The sequence below is a fragment of the Watersipora subatra genome, chromosome 11 (assembly GCF_963576615.1).
Source record: "Watersipora subatra chromosome 11, tzWatSuba1.1, whole genome shotgun sequence".
Taxonomy (NCBI): Eukaryota; Metazoa; Bryozoa; class Gymnolaemata; order Cheilostomatida; family Watersiporidae; genus Watersipora; species Watersipora subatra.
In genome coordinates this window covers 15,748,315-15,764,825 of record NC_088718.1, presented here as the reverse complement: position 1 = coordinate 15,764,825, position 16,511 = coordinate 15,748,315, and the positions used below count along the sequence as shown (strand labels likewise).

Here is a 16,511-nt window from a genome sequence, read left to right as displayed (position 1 = left end):
CCCGACCAATACAAACACATGTTCTGGGTTAATTAATTATGCTTCAATAAATGTACTGTCGTTGATGAAGGTAATGAAATCACATCGATTAAATTGTGACCTGCGGGTTGCGTGGCCCTAGGACTATATGTCAATCGCACTTTCGCGAGATCACGCAATGCTTGAAACTAATTAGTCTCAGTGCGACCCTCAACATCACAATAAAATGAGAGGGCTAGTGCATAATATCATCGGGAAAACATAGTATGGTGCTTGGAATCTGAGTTATTTATCATAGAAATAATCTGTACATGGAGAACTAATGACACTGATTCCTTTGTCATCTTCATTGGTTCTCTGGAGTTGTCCTATCTTTGCCTGACACTAGCGTCATTATCGTAGTCGATAAATATAAGCGGTATAAGCATATTAATATAAGCAATAAAATAGGCGGTAAGAGCACACAACACCGCATATGAAAATTGTGACGTCACAATTTCCGAGCCTATGCCAGTAAACAGTTCTGCGGTAGAGCTCTGGGGAAATCCTATAAACACCAACCAATGTCTGTCTCACCATGGCAAACAATAGCTCATTCGAAAGCCAAGACTCTGATGTATTGAAATATACAAGAAAAAAATTATGTAATTTATGTGCTTTAAGGAGGAAATTAAGCCTTAAGGAGGGAACTTAGCTTAAGGACTAAAGCGAAGTTGTCTGTCCCATGAAGAGTTTTAAGAAATGTGTAGACCTCATCGATATCACACCCTCTAATTAAAGAATAGAACAGCTACACTTGAGCGGTAGCCCGTATTCCACACTATACTGGAACTAGGCTTGAGCGGTAGCCCATATTCCACACCATACTGGAGCTATTGAATGGTAGCCCATATTCCACACCATACTGGAACTAGGCTTGAGTGGTAGCCCATATTCCACACCATACTGGAGCTATTGAATGGTAGCCCATATTCCACACCATACTGGAACTAGGCTGCTGTTGTTATTCTCAAACTAACCTAGATATCTCATAGCTTAGTGTGGCTCCGAAGGTTCTGTCATGATTGAAGATTGGCATGGTGAGCTTACACTCCTGACTATGGCCCTCCACGACTGAATGAGCCTTGGCTATAACACTATAATCCTACAAAAAATGTCAAGTACAGTTTACAAATTAAAGATTCCAAAAGACTTTGTATAACTAACAAACATTTATATGGCATTTACAAGTACTTAGTACATCTATCATCAATATGTAGTGTCTTCTCTACAAGTACTTAGTACATCTATCATCAATATGTAGTGTCTTCTCTACAAGTACTTAGTACATCTATCATCAATATGTAGTGTCTTCTCTATCAACATCCTAAAACTTTTAAATCAATTTTTTCCTCAAAGATTGATCTTTTACACAAGTTAACTGTACTAGTACGCGAGCAATCATGTGTACAGTGAGAAATTGTCATGTGTAATAAGTATGTACACATTTATTCTTAGCTGTGGAAATGTGGTGATGTAGTACAGATGTTGATCTGCTTGGCTTCAAATCAGAATTAAACCATAACTGTCACATACAACTTTTATCGTATTGACTAGGTAAATCAAACACGCAGATTCTGATTTTGTACTCAAAATAAAGATTAGCCCACTAACTTTCAGAGTAATGAAGGCTTTTTTACAGCGTTTTAATATCGGTCTCAAAAACAACACGATCGGCACAACAATCTCCGCCCATAAATACGTGAAGTAACCTAGCTTTTTAGGAACAGAAGTTACGTATGGATGTTTAGACCGATTTAGAATAATAGATATGGGTGTTTAAGATCCATTAGGATCTAAATTCAGCCTTACAAATAATCTGTCTTCTCTGAAAGGTAGATAAGCTATTTAACATTACATATTTAAAAAAGCGTGATAACAACGCTAGCTTGTGATAAAACTGCGCTTTTTGAGCTCCTTTTTCTCGGCGTTCAGCCTATTTAAACATCATGTAACCAACTACGAGCAATTTTAATAGTTTATACACCTTTCATAAAAGACTGAGATTAGTTTACAGGCTGAATTTAGATAATAATGGGTTTTAAGACTCCCATCTCTATTATTCTAAATCGGACTAAACATTCCTAACTTCCGTTTCTGAAAAAGCTAGGTTTCGCTACATATTTATGGGCGGAGCTTGTAATGCCAATTGTGTTGTTTTCGAAACGGATATTGAAAAGCTTTAAAAAAGCCTAAATGACTTTGAAGGTTACTGGACCAATCTATATTTTGAGTACAAAATCGAGATCAGCGTGGCTGATTTACCTAGAAAATACGATAAAAGTTGTAAGTGACAGTTATGGTTTAAAATAGAAATATCCGGGTTTGATTCTCAAGTGATACAACCCTTTTTCCTAATACTCTTCGCGTAGCTTCGAACGGACTCACACAGCTCTTAGTATAGTAAAGAATTAGCACTTTCCATATCCTTAAGATCGCTATAGATACACAATTCTCAATTTCTGTTCATACTTTCACTACCATTTTTGGAGCTGCCAGCCGGAGTAAAATTGGGAATACCTAATACACGCTTTTCACAGGTATAACATTATTATATTCCAATACATCCCTGATATACTGTTAAAGGACAGGTATAACATTATTATATTCCAATACATCCCTGATATACTGTTAAAGGACAGTTATAACATTATTATATTTCAATACATCCTTGATATACTGTTAAAGGACAGGTATAACATTATTATATTCCAATACATCCTTGATATACTGTTAAAGGATAGGTATAACATTATTATATTCCAATACATCCCTGACTTACCGTTAAAGGACAGTTGTAACATTATTATATTCCAATATATCCCTGATATACTGTTAAAGAACAGGTATAACATTATTATATTCCAATACATCCCAGACTTACTGTTAAAGGACAGTTATAACATTATTATATTGCAATATATCCCTGATATACTGTTAAAGGATAGGTATAACATTATTATATTCCAATATATCCCTGATATACTGTTAAAGGACAGTTATAACATTATTATATTCCAATACATCCCTGATATACTGTTAAAGGACAGGTATAACATTATTATATTCCAATACATCCCTGACTTACTGTTAAAGGACAGTTATAACATTATTATATTCCAATATATCCTTGATATACTGTTAAAGGACAGTTATAACATTATTATATTCCAATACATCCCTGATATACTGTTAAAGGACAGTTATAACATTATTATATTCCAATATATCCCTGATATACTGTTAAAGGACAGTTATAACATTATTATATTCCAATACATCCTTGATATACTGTTAAAGGACAGGTATAACATTATTATATTCTAATACATCCCTGATATACTGTTAAAGAACAAGTATAACATTATTATATTCCAATACATCCCTGATATACTGTTAAAGAACAGGTATAACATTATTATATTCCAATACATCCTTGATATACTGTTAAAGGACAGGTATAACATTATTACATTCCAATACATCCCTGATATACTGTTAAAGAACAGGTATAACATTATTATATTCCAATACATCCTTGATATACCGTTAAAAAACAGGTATAACATTATTATATTCCAATACATCCCTGATATACTGTTAAAGGACAGGTATAACATTATTATATTCCAATACATCCCTGACTTACTGTTAAAGGACAGGTATAACATTATTATATTTCAATACATCCCTGATATACTGTTAAAGGACAGGTATAACATTATTATATTCCAATACATCCTTGATATACTGTTAAAGAACAGGTATAACATTATTATATTCCAATACATCCCTGATATACTGTTAAAGGACAGGTATAACATTATTATATTCCAATACATCCCTGATATACTGTTAAAGGACAGGTATAACATTATTATATTCCAATACATCCCTGATATACTGTTAAAGGACAGGTATAACATTATTATATTCCAATACATCCCTGACTTACTGTTAAAGAACAGGTATAACATTATTATATTCCAATACATCCTTGACTTACTATTAAAGGGTGACTTACTATTAAAGGGTGATTATATGCAAATCTGAAGAGGTTTAGTAACCGAAGCTCAAGTTTGGAATGGAGTGAATTCGGTCAGTCTAAATTTAGTTTGTTCAGATGCAACCATAGCCTGTCTCTAGTTAAACAACTTATTACTAGCGAACCCAATACTTTCTTTATTTTTCCACAATCCTTCAGCATATTTGCGATTCATAAGCAATGTGTTGAAACAATGTTAACATCTTAAATATGACTGCTCCTGACAATATCCTTTTATTGCAGTTGCAATATGGTATGGCTTAGAACCTTCATCTAGGTTGCCATTGGGTCGGCCCTTAATCCGTTTGCCAAACCAAAATCTCCCAAAGACGAACTAAAATTGTGCAGTTTTTCGTTGAAAAATCAAAATCTTGTGACGATACATAGCTTGAACTCAAATTTATTTGTATTAGCAAGTTTTTTTGTACGTATATAAATATCCATTCGCACATGCATTAAAAAACTGTCTATATATCGGTATGCTTTGAAACATTCTTTTCGGCAGAGACCAACTCCTGTCCTCACAACATGCTGTTATACGGGTTCCTTTATAATCGTCAGAGCTAATATAACCATCACTTTTCTAATTGTATTCGAAGTCTTCAGTGTTTATATCTCTATCATCATCTCTATTATTATCATATTGATCAGTCAGAAGATCATTGACCACCGCAGCGAAAGTTTTAGATTTTCATTTAGAATGTTGAGATGCGCATTGACTCGCTTCTCCTTTACCCATCTTTAGTAGGGATCCCATTTCCATTCAACTCGAACTTATAACAACACAATGCACTCTCAGATGATTATTTCACATCATAGATCAACATTGGCGACAATATTTGGAACTTGATAACATCAGTACCCTTTTTTGTGTAACTAAACGAGGGCTTTATCAACTGCTTCCAAATAGAACATAAATTTCGTTTGCCCAAGGGAACGATAAAAGACATTTAGGCCATTTCCCAAGCAAAAGGGTTAATTTAATACTACAAACGACTAAACAATACAAACCTGAAGAACAGGAAATGTTTTAAATAGAAAACCAATCTCACCAATCTCTTTTCAAGCTCAAAGTCTTGTTTCACGGATCCACCCACTACATTCGTGCCTCGATGTAGCTTGTTGGCACACCTCAAAATAGGCTCATATTGCAGGAGGGCTGCCTTGTCATGGAGAGGGGCGGTAGCCGTCAGTTTGTCACACCGTCCAATCTAAACAAATATATCAAATAAGAACGATTCTTCTAGAATAATCTGCCAAACCCCAATATGCTGTTAGATCCATATTTGATCATATTCAAGGATCTATTTGATCCTCGAGCAATCGGACAAAACAAGTCGACATGCATTTATGCATTGCACAAAAAATGTGAATTTAGTGTAACTTTCAGCAAAATGTGTCAGTCTTGCTAAAACATAACGATCTAAAATAATAGCATACAGTAGACACCCTTACAACGTACATAATAATAGCATACAGTAGACACCCTTACAACGTACATAATAATAGCATACAGTAGACACCCTTACAACATACATAATAACAGCATACAGTAGACACCCTTACAACATGCATAATAATAGCATACAGTAGACACCCTCACCACATACATAATAATAGCATACAGTAGACACCCTTACAACATACATAATAATGGCATACAGTAGACACCCTTACAACATACATAATAATAGCATACAGTAGACACCATTACAACATACATAAAAATAGCATACAGTAGACACCCTTACAACATACATAATAATAGCATACAGTAGACACCCTTACAACATACATAAAATAGCATACAGTAGACACCCTTACAACATACATAATAAAAGCATACAGTAGACACCTTTACAACGTACATAATAATAGCATACAGTAGACACCCTTACAACGTGCATAATGCATCCTAAGAATGTTTACGTTATACGGGTGTGGTTATGTTGTGGTTATAGAGATTTATGTTATACGATGCATAAAATAAATGTAAATAGCCTCTGTTCCAAGATCTTCTCAAACTCAGTCTTTTGGTCACTCAAAAGAAAACACAACTTAATTTCTTAATTTAATGACTGTACAGTATTAAATTGTATTGTAAATTGTGATATTACTGATTTGTATTGACAGCTTTTCCCTTTTTTCTCATCATTTAGACTTAGTTTAGGGTCAACATGGTTACAACAACTTTACGTTAAGGTAAACAGAACACACTCATTCAATGCCAATTGAAATCTATTTTTCAAAATCCATTTAAAAGCTCAACATAAATTCTTTACGTTTAAAGGTTGACTTGCACCAAACTCACATTACAGTTATTTGATATCAAAAGATTCACCATGTCTTACTCTGTTGTGTTATAGATGCCAAATGTGTGGAAATGTGATTACAAGCTCTTGAAAGCTCAAAAATGAAAAGCCGCCGTAGACTGGAATCTCTTTATTTCGATGACGTAGCCATGAAATTTATTTATTGCCTTGTCACGGATGTTCTCACGTGAATTGAAAGGCCAATAAAAGGCTCGATATAAAACTTATCGGAGCACTAGTTTATGACAAACACTTCGGGTTTTACCGAAGACCCCCGTATCAAATATAGATGCTCGCTACTTTACAGTTTTGTTTCGGCTTGGTCTAATCGGCAAGTCGTAATCTGATCATGTGACCCATACTTCGCAAATAATTTCTGCAGCACTTTTTGATTATCACAGGTGACCAACAGGCTCGTCATGATTATCAGACAATGATATGTACTCCTTCAAGCAAAGGCTAAAAAATTAAACAAATTTTTACGGTAAGTTATAAGATATCACTGCTAAAAGTGACAGCATTACGGTGACGATAAAGCAGACGCGTAAGAACAATAGACATAGTTTTATTGAATGCTTGAAGTATATTTGTGAAAATATTTCGACGATTAAGGTTGCAAGAAAGTGTAAACAGAAACCATCTCTCACAACTACATCACATTTGAGCCGTTTTGGAAAGGGAATCCAAACTACGGCGGTCTCGTGTGGCTGCGATTTTCTGTTTGTTTTTGAGCTTTGAAGAGCTTGTAATCACATTTCCACATATTTGGCACTTACAACACCACAGAGTACGACATGGTGAATCTTTTGATACCAAATAACTGTAATGTGAATTTTGTTGCAAGTCAACCTTTAATGGAATTTACATAAAAGGAGATGTACATTACCACGGCGTCTACTATATATGTAATTAACATGTGTTACAGTTACACCGATATCATTGCACCACAGATGTCTGCACTGGTCATGTGATCAGAAAAGACAACACAGGTAATTGTGTCGCGGCCACAGAAACCATGGTTAAGTTGCAAATCACGAAGTTGAGTTATCCGACTTTAAAATTGCATCAACTGAATTTATAATATTGGCAACGATTTTTGTAACACGTGCATCTAGACCAATCAAAGAGTGACCTTTCTGAATCTGAAGTCAGTTTAGCCAATAGAAGTCTTTAACCATCGAAAAAACCCTCTTAAAACCGTTGCTATGCTAAACAGGAAGTACTGAAAAATGGCGTTCAAAAAATATAATCGTTTCTTTTTTGCCGATTTTAAAGATAACTCTGACATTTTGGACACATGTAAGGAGTTCTTTGGTATTTCAACTGATGTCCAAAGCGGTGAAAGTAAAAGGATTTACGATGATATTTTCTTAACGATTCTTACAAGATTATTACAATATTTAATTATAAGAATAATTGTTCGATTTTATAGGATTATTATCAGATTTAATTATAAGAACAACTATTTGAATTTCCAAGATTGAAGTATATAGTGGCCGATGGTGTGCAATATGTTACTGCTGTTATTTTTCTAAAGATTTTGTTAATGATTTGGCTGCGTCCGGTATCGCGGTACTGCCAAGCCGTTTTTAATATCTGCAAAATTAAGTAGGCCTAATACATTTTCTCATAAATGTACAGGTATTTCTATGACAACCAGCTAAAATCTGTTTAGATTTTTAAATTCAGCATATTTTTTTGTTATAAATACAGAAATTTACATAAATATCACAACTTCTTGATATTGGTTGCTATGACGTTTTGAAACGTAAACAAAATTGTGCATTGGTTTTCGCTTCTCAAACTTTACCACCAGTTTTCTCATAACGATGTTTTCGCACTGATGGTAAATGTGCATTCAGTCTATTGACCATAAAATCTGCTGTAATTAAGCTAGAATCAAAGTTATTTTTGCAAAATAACTGTGAGAATTTTCTCCTTCTGCTAATGTAGATAACTCCAAATCTTACAATCCCGACTTAACCATGGTTTCTGTGATCATGACCCAATTGGTTTGACTGATCATCAAAGCAGTGTAGCGATGATGATCAACATGCTATTTGCTTATATCAACACACGGTATGCAACAAGTTTATCATAACAGCATTGTTAGTCGCTAACACGCCATATTTTCACATTATCCCAAACTGCTTGTGATCTAATTGTAAAAGCAGTGCAGGCGACTAACATGCCATATTTGTACACTAAGAGAGTTAAAATAGGTTAATATAACCACAGTGCATGGAGATGGCATCTACACTAACACTATTTACCTGTGGTTTGTCACAAAATCAGTGCAGGTGAGCAACAAGCTAATATAGAATAATGTTGGTCCACTATAACATAAGCAACTAAAATGCCATCCAGTTGACTGATTTGTCAGATTTTTGTACTATTCTATCCTAGGCAAGTAACATCTTCCAAGAACAGCCTAAATGAGTATATTCATGCTATATGTATATTCTAACGCAGCAGCAACAAGCAATGGGCAACCGATACTATCCCTGCCGACACTCACGTAGTACAGACCAAAGTACAGGCAACTAATATGACATCAGAGCGAAGTAACAAGCTTTCACAATTAACATGCCTTGAGAGCAATCTCAGTGAAACTACTTGGCAACACAATTCCACTTCACTAAGTATGGCTTCACCAGAAAGTACTTGGCTAGTGTTTCTAACGAGGTGACTAACCAGATCCTGAAATTTCTTGAATCCAAGCTTTGCCATGATCACTCTGATTTCTTCAGCCAGAAGAAAGAAATAGTTGATGACATACTCCGGCTTGCCAGCAAATTTCTTCCTCAAGATGGGATCCTAGGATAATACGCAATCAATTAACAGACCAGCGGTACAAAAGAGCAAGCTGCCAACTTTCTATGCAGCTATAATATGTCATTTTGTGACATCTGTTAGTTCATCGCCAATTAAATATTAATGCTAACTAGAAATTCCCCTGTCATACAGCCCACGACCAAAGTAATAATGGAAAAAAGAAAGGGTACTGCTGGTTGTTGAAAAAGTAGTTACAAAAGGTCAGAATTCTACAAAAGTAGAATTCTTTAGTAGATGTTGTAGGCTTCGCCTACAACATCTACTAAAGAATTCTGTGAATCAGATGAGTTGTTGTTATTATTTTGTGTAGCGTGTTGTTGAACATTAGCATTTGATGTTGATGGTTGCTGTGAGGACCTTCTATTTCTCCTCCTCCGTAATAATTGGGAGACACATGGACGGCCAATGCGACGACGTGGTGTTCTGGGAGGTTGTATGTTCATGGTAGTTGTCAAGTTGTTTTGAAATGAAATTCAAAAGGTCAATTATGCAAAACAACAGGTTGTATAAAAATGAGACCTAATCTACTACTATCTCAACCCTATGTTTTACACCAATGAAATAAATATTAATTCAAGCTGTAGACCTAACCTACTGCACGTAATTTAACTAACAACAGCAATAAAGAAATGTGTTTATTATATCTCTGAAATGCAATATTAAAAGTAAAACGGCAAGCTGCCATGTAATATACAGTTTGAAAGTTGGTTGTGTTGTGGATGTAGAATGGTTTTGACAGCGATATGTAACAAAAAGCAATCATTAGCATTCACGCGCATGAAAGTTTTCTGCAAACGAGTGAAATAAAGAAATATTATTGTCACAAAAGGGCATTGTAGTTCAGCCCGAGCTTTTAGATAAAATGTAAAGAAATCTGGTTAATGTTCTAGATAATTTAAAAAACCTGCGGTAATTGGACAAAATACGTAGGCTGATAAACTGTGTACCACCTTTTCGTACCTGTAAATCGGTCTACGCCTCAAACCGTCTACGTTAATTATACAAACCTTCGGCAATTAAACAATGCTATAGATTGGTGAAATTTCCACGCTTTTCTCGTAAAATGCTGGCGACTTAATATTTCTACTCTCTGTCGCACGGCTTTATCGGCGTTTCATATTCCGGTCTTAACTTTAATTACAATTGGCTTGTAAATCTTTTATTTCGATTTAAGGCCGAATTAATCTGTCTATTTATGTATAATCCGATCAGATGGGTAAGGTTTAGGAATATGTCGACAATTTTCAAAAACTTAGTAACATATTTAAATATGTTTTTATGTGTTTTGTATCGTTATTATACTTAAACGACTCTACACAAAAATGGTTAAATTCGTTGATGAGATTTCGGTACAAGGGTTTGCGAAGTTGTTGATGAATAATTTTCATGAGTCGGGTGCACATGCATTTATCATAAAACTCTCAAACATTTGCTCCGCTTGTTTGGTCATGGGAAAAGCGCTGTTTAGCAAAACTGCAACTCAACAGTGCCTAAAGTTTTGACAGAAACCAAGTGAAATTGCAGACAGAATCACTCATGACAGATGTAATCGAGCATATTAGTAACAAATTAAGTCAAACTATTAATAACTGCAGCTAGAGTTTTCTAACAAGTACTAGCTTAAGTTGAATTTGTTCAACTAGAATAGAAGCTGCTACTTAGTCAATTTTTTTATCTTTCAACTACCTGTCAGTGATAATCACAACTGAATTATCAGTGTCAATTAATGTACATAAGCTTGTTACATCCACTAGTACCATGAATGCCACTAGCACCCATGAGAGTGAGCCATGAGAGTCTAGTGCCGTGAGAGAGATTGTGTAATAAAGATCTGCACAATTATTACAATATGAAGCAAGGTTGTCGTCATATTGATAGTCGTATAGTGGCGCAGATAATAGCATATTGATAGTCGTATAGTGGCGCAGATAACAACATATTGATAGTCGTATAGTGGCGCAGATAACATCATATTGATAGTCGTATAGTGGCGCAGACAACAGCATATTGATAGTCGTATAGTGGCGCAGATAAGGGCATATTAATAGTCCTATAGTGGCGCAGATAACAGAATATTGATAGTCGTATAGTGGCGCAGATAACAGCATATTAATAGTCGTATAGTGGCGCAGATAACAGCATATTGATAGTCGTATAGTGGCGCAGATAACAGCATATTGATAGTCGTATAGTGGCACAGATAACAGCATATTAATAGTCGTATAGTGGGGCAGATAATAGCATATTGATAGTCGTATAGTGGGGCAGATAACAGCATATTGATAGTCGTATAGTGGGGCAGATAAGGGCATATTAATAGTCGTATAGTGGCGCAGATAACAGCATGCCTGGCTGCTAAGCTGTATAATGGAGTTTGCATCCTGTGTGATGCAATCATTTTTCCCAAAATCCTACCGTGGCTTCGAACGTGCACAGCTCTCACTTTAGTAAAGCTTGATCAGCACCTTCAAGTGTAGTAGAGATAAGGCAATGTAAAAACATCGGTTAGTTTTTTGTTCGAAATATCAAAGATGCAAATGCAGCTCAGGACTTGTATGATGGCAGCTCTTGACAGATTCTGACTAGAGACCGATCAGCTCTAAGAGTCGTCTTGTTTGGTTTTAAACTCTTCAGGCTAATCGTGGTCTCTTCAGTCTGGTCAGCGATTATTGACGCTGATGGACTTTACGTAATGCCTCACCTTATGGAATCGCTCTACCGTCCCTTAATATGGGTTTTATATGTACAGCACCTATATATTACTCCGATTTCATTATTATGGTACATCAATTAGCCATAAACAGTAGCTGTCAACAAATCTGCATTATGAATTGTAACACCTCAGTTTATTAAACTAGACTATGAATTTTCAACTAATACGGCAATGTGGTAATATGGACATCAAAAGATCACATATTGTAAGCACAAAAACAAATCATTATTTAAAGACAAACGTCAAGCTATCTGAAACCTTTTTTCCAAACACTGTAGTTTACGCTGGAGCAAGTTACACTGCATATCTCTATCAGTACCTTTAAAACTATATATCACCAGGCCTACAATTCACTATACACTACAAGCCTACACTTCACTACACACTAAACGCCTACCCTTCACTACACGTATACACTTCACTACACACTACACGCCTGCATTTCACTACACAATAAACGCCTACACTTCACTACACGCCTACACTTCACTACACACTACACGTCTACACTTCCCTACACACTAAATGCCTACCCTTCACTACACACTACACGCCTACACTTCACACTACACGCCTACACTTCACTACACACTACACGTCTACACTTCACTACACACTACACGCCTACACTTCACTACGCACTACACGCCTACACTTCACTACACACTACACGCCTACACTTCACTACACGCCTACCCTTCACTACACACTACACGACTACACTTCACTACACACTACACTTCACTACACACTACACGCCTACACTTCACTACACGCCTGCACTTCACTACACACTAAACGCCTATCTTTCATTACACACTACACGCCTACACACTACACTTCACTACACAATACACGCCTACACTTCACTACACACTAAACGTCTACCCTTCCCTACACACTACACGCCTATACTTTTGTTTGTGAGTCTCTAAAAATGAAGTAATTATTAAAACCTTCTTTGTTATTATTACTTAAATTTTTTGAATAGAATTTATTTTTTATGCTTAAAATTTTTGAAGTTTCACATTATGCACTTTTTAATGCTAGGTATACTTACCTGTAGCACTTACAAAGGAGTTCTATCGGAAAACATTTGCTCCAACACATGAAGCAGATCTCCAAACAAATTAACTTTGTAAGTGGAGTGGCTGTGGTTTGATAGAGAAAGTGTAAATGTGATACCTGTGTTGCCACGCCAACAGGGCAGGTGTTAAGGTGGCACTTCCTCATCATCGTGCATCCAAGAGTAATGAGAGGAGTCGTGGAAAATCCAAACTCATCAGCACCAAGCAGTGCAGCGATGACAACATCCCTTCCATTCCGTAGTTGGCCGTCAGCCTGAAAAAACTGAACTGAATGATGTGCTTTTATGACAACAATAGATTTATACAAGGCATGTTAAATGCTAAATGACAGCATTTTAAAATTACATTTATTTTTATTATGTACTAATGATATTCCGTCTTACATCAATGTCAAGAAAACAGAAAATCACTTTAGAGACAAAAAATATTAGTGAGAAAGCTCGTCGCTGCGATTTAAGGAGACCATATTTTGGCGGAATAGGGAATATAATAACATAAAATATTGATACGGACTAGCCGTGAATGTAAGACAAATTAACTTGTGACTTCCCCATTGCTTATAGCCTGGTTCTCATATCAATTGCAAGACTCTGGCAGTAATATTGCGCCGCAAAGCGCTTGCGAAACTAGACTCGGCAGCTCATGTTCACATAAAGCTGCATCGCTAATAATTACATGAACAATGTTCGCTCGCCATGCCATTTCAATAATGCTGACCTTCACCTGTACAGTACATTTCGGGAAGGTTTTGTCTGCAACTCATTGCGAATTTTGAACATCGCTGAACTCTTGCGTTGCCGTCGGAAACTAACAGCAGTACCCGGCGCGGAGGTTCCCATTTCACCGCTAATAGCCTGCGGTGCTGTCGCCGGTGCTTTGCGACGTATATGGGAAACAGACTTTAATTACATCATAACAGGCATTTTATGGGCTGGTAAATAGACTAAGTATTTAAAATAAGATTATCACAAGCAATAGTCCCCTGAGCACTTTTATAAACTGCCTATTCCAGCGATTAGTGCTCTAAAAAGTCCTAATTAGTGCTCTAAAGGCATTACTTCACTAAATATCAGCATTACTTCACTAAATAACAGCATTACTTCACTAAATAACAGCATTACAATTTCACTTACAAAAAAACTAGCGTATGTCTCAAAATGGGAAATATATGTTTACAAAAATAGTGTGGATAAACATAGCGAAGTTCTCATTGAATTGAAAAAACTAAAACGACCAAATTTTATCATTTGTAATTTTTCAACCTTTAAGAATTAAAAACTCTATAAAGGAGATAACTACACATAGAAAGTAGAGATGCCCCGATTCTAAATTCAGCAGCCGATTCAGATACCGATCCAATATACCGACTCTTATTGAAAAATAATCCGATTCAGATCTTTTGTGTTGCATAGATAATTGTTAGTTTTATTATGCAAATATAAATATAATGGAAAAAATATAAATAATGTATTTATTTGCTTGTATTTATGGAAAAAATATATATACATATTCACATATTGACATACCGTGCATGTAATAACAATACAGTCCATGGTTCTTGTAATTTGTAAATAAAGGTAATTACTGTTAGTGGTACAGTCCTCTCTGTGATAATGGAAGTCTCTATTCTATTACTGGATGAACTGCTGCGCCTGTACAAGTTTAGAACAAATCAATGTTTCTTTTAATTACCGTTAGTGATTCAATTCTCTCACTAAGAAGTCTCTATCTTCTATCACTATCAATGTAGCCAGTTGTATTGAAGGGGTGACTCACTTGCCACAGATGATGGAGGACAGGCTAAATACTGATAAGCCACTGGGGTTACCATTCTTTGTACGGTACAAATGATACACTGTATCGTCAGGATTAAAAGATTGACAGATAACTTTATGCATCGACCGTTTAAATTACTTTCATAATGCTAGTAAATAGAAATATTACACTGTATTCTTGTCTCCCATCTTTGTTATCTTGTTCGTGATTGGCTGCAATAAATCCTATCGCTGTAATTGGAAAATACCACACTTTGTGATTACATCCTGATTAAATCAAAAAGGTTTCTCAGCTGTGTTGATCAGGCTATAGACATAAAAAAAATTGTGTGGCAGGCCCGAAATTCACTAGGTAAAAGTAAGGAGCTTGCAGCTGATGATTTTTCATTTTTTCACTTTTTGTAGCAGGCTAAAATACGGTTTTCTGCTAAATAGTTGATCTGTAAAATGTATCGGAAGTTTCAGATTTTTCAAGAAAGGATCAGCTGATCCCGATTCAAATACTTAACACCAGCATCGGCACCGATACCGACTCAATTACCAAAATTGGGGCAACTCTAATAGAAAACTCCAGGTACGTGTTCATCACTAAAACCTTCAATATCTCTATCTATATATTATTAGCATCGCTTTATGCATATTATTTATGATGCTTAAAAAAGTGTGAGTCAATGAAAAACAGCTGACCTGGAGCACGATCCTTGACCTCAGATCGTTGAGCACAAGGGTCTGGTGAGTCTCAGCTATTCCTAGCTCCCAAGGAAGTCCAGCGTGTTTAATGCCAGTCCAGCTGCTCGCACCCGTGCCTCCATCATGTCCTGAGATGGTAATGTGCTCTGATTTTCCCTGAGTAAACAGACACATTTACGTTTACGATATACAGAACCAAATTCAGCATCTTTACAGTTATAAGATTACAACATATATTACATTTTACATGGCAACTGGAGAAGAACATTAAACTCTCAACATGAATGCATCGTAACTCCTGATGATTTGCGCATCAGAGAACATAAAGAGTAGGTAAAGCACTTTGTTACCTTGGCAACACCAGCAGCGACCACTCCGACTCCAACTTCTGAGACGAGTTTCACGCTGATTCGAGCTGTAGGGTTGGCGCTCTTCAGGTCGTAGATAAGCTACAAAGGAGATTTAACGCCGCGGTAACAAAAGTAAAATCTAACAGCGGAATACAGCTAAATATTTTTAGAAAACTAAGAAAGCGTTGCGCAATAAGTCATTGCTGTGAAAACAAACCATTAAATTTACCCGATAACAATCTCTTCAGCTCACAAATAATAACATAAAGCAATAATAAAACATAAATTATTAGAAATTTAGCTAAACTTGTTACAAAAACTGTAAATCTCCGTGTACCCACCCACTGTTTTTCCAATTTATTTAACACACTTAATTTAACCTAGCCATATGGGTTTCCGGCAAGTGTTGACTCTTTGACTGATGAGGTGGCAATAAACAAGTAAGTGTTCTCACCTTTTCGGAGGGGGGTGTTGTGGGCAATGCTTTACACATTCAGCAAACTAATTACAGTAAACAAATAAACAAATCAATGAGCACATTATGTAACACATATCGTAGAGAAGGGAAAATACAATGTCACTTTTAAATTTAAAGTTGCGAACGTAGCTTTAAAAACTAACAACCGACATGTTGCTCCAATCGTTGTATCCACGAAAAGTAACGAATGGAATCAACCCTACAATT

General features: G+C 35.9%; 1 protein-coding gene across 1 annotated transcript in view; it reads right to left on the bottom strand.

Annotated features, from left to right (window-relative positions):
• LOC137408792 (uncharacterized) overlaps nt 1-16,511 on the bottom strand; it is a 109,830-nt gene that overhangs the window by 47,086 nt on the left and 46,233 nt on the right. Inside the window, exons 22-27 of the mRNA XM_068095378.1 lie at nt 15,827-15,925; nt 15,474-15,632; nt 13,109-13,264; nt 9,070-9,192; nt 5,116-5,274; nt 999-1,123 (exon numbers count right to left, since the gene is read on the bottom strand). Of these exons, the coding sequence (XP_067951479.1) occupies nt 999-1,123; nt 5,116-5,274; nt 9,070-9,192; nt 13,109-13,264; nt 15,474-15,632; nt 15,827-15,925 (821 nt within the window). The remainder of the gene's footprint in view (nt 1-998; nt 1,124-5,115; nt 5,275-9,069; nt 9,193-13,108; nt 13,265-15,473; nt 15,633-15,826; nt 15,926-16,511) is intronic.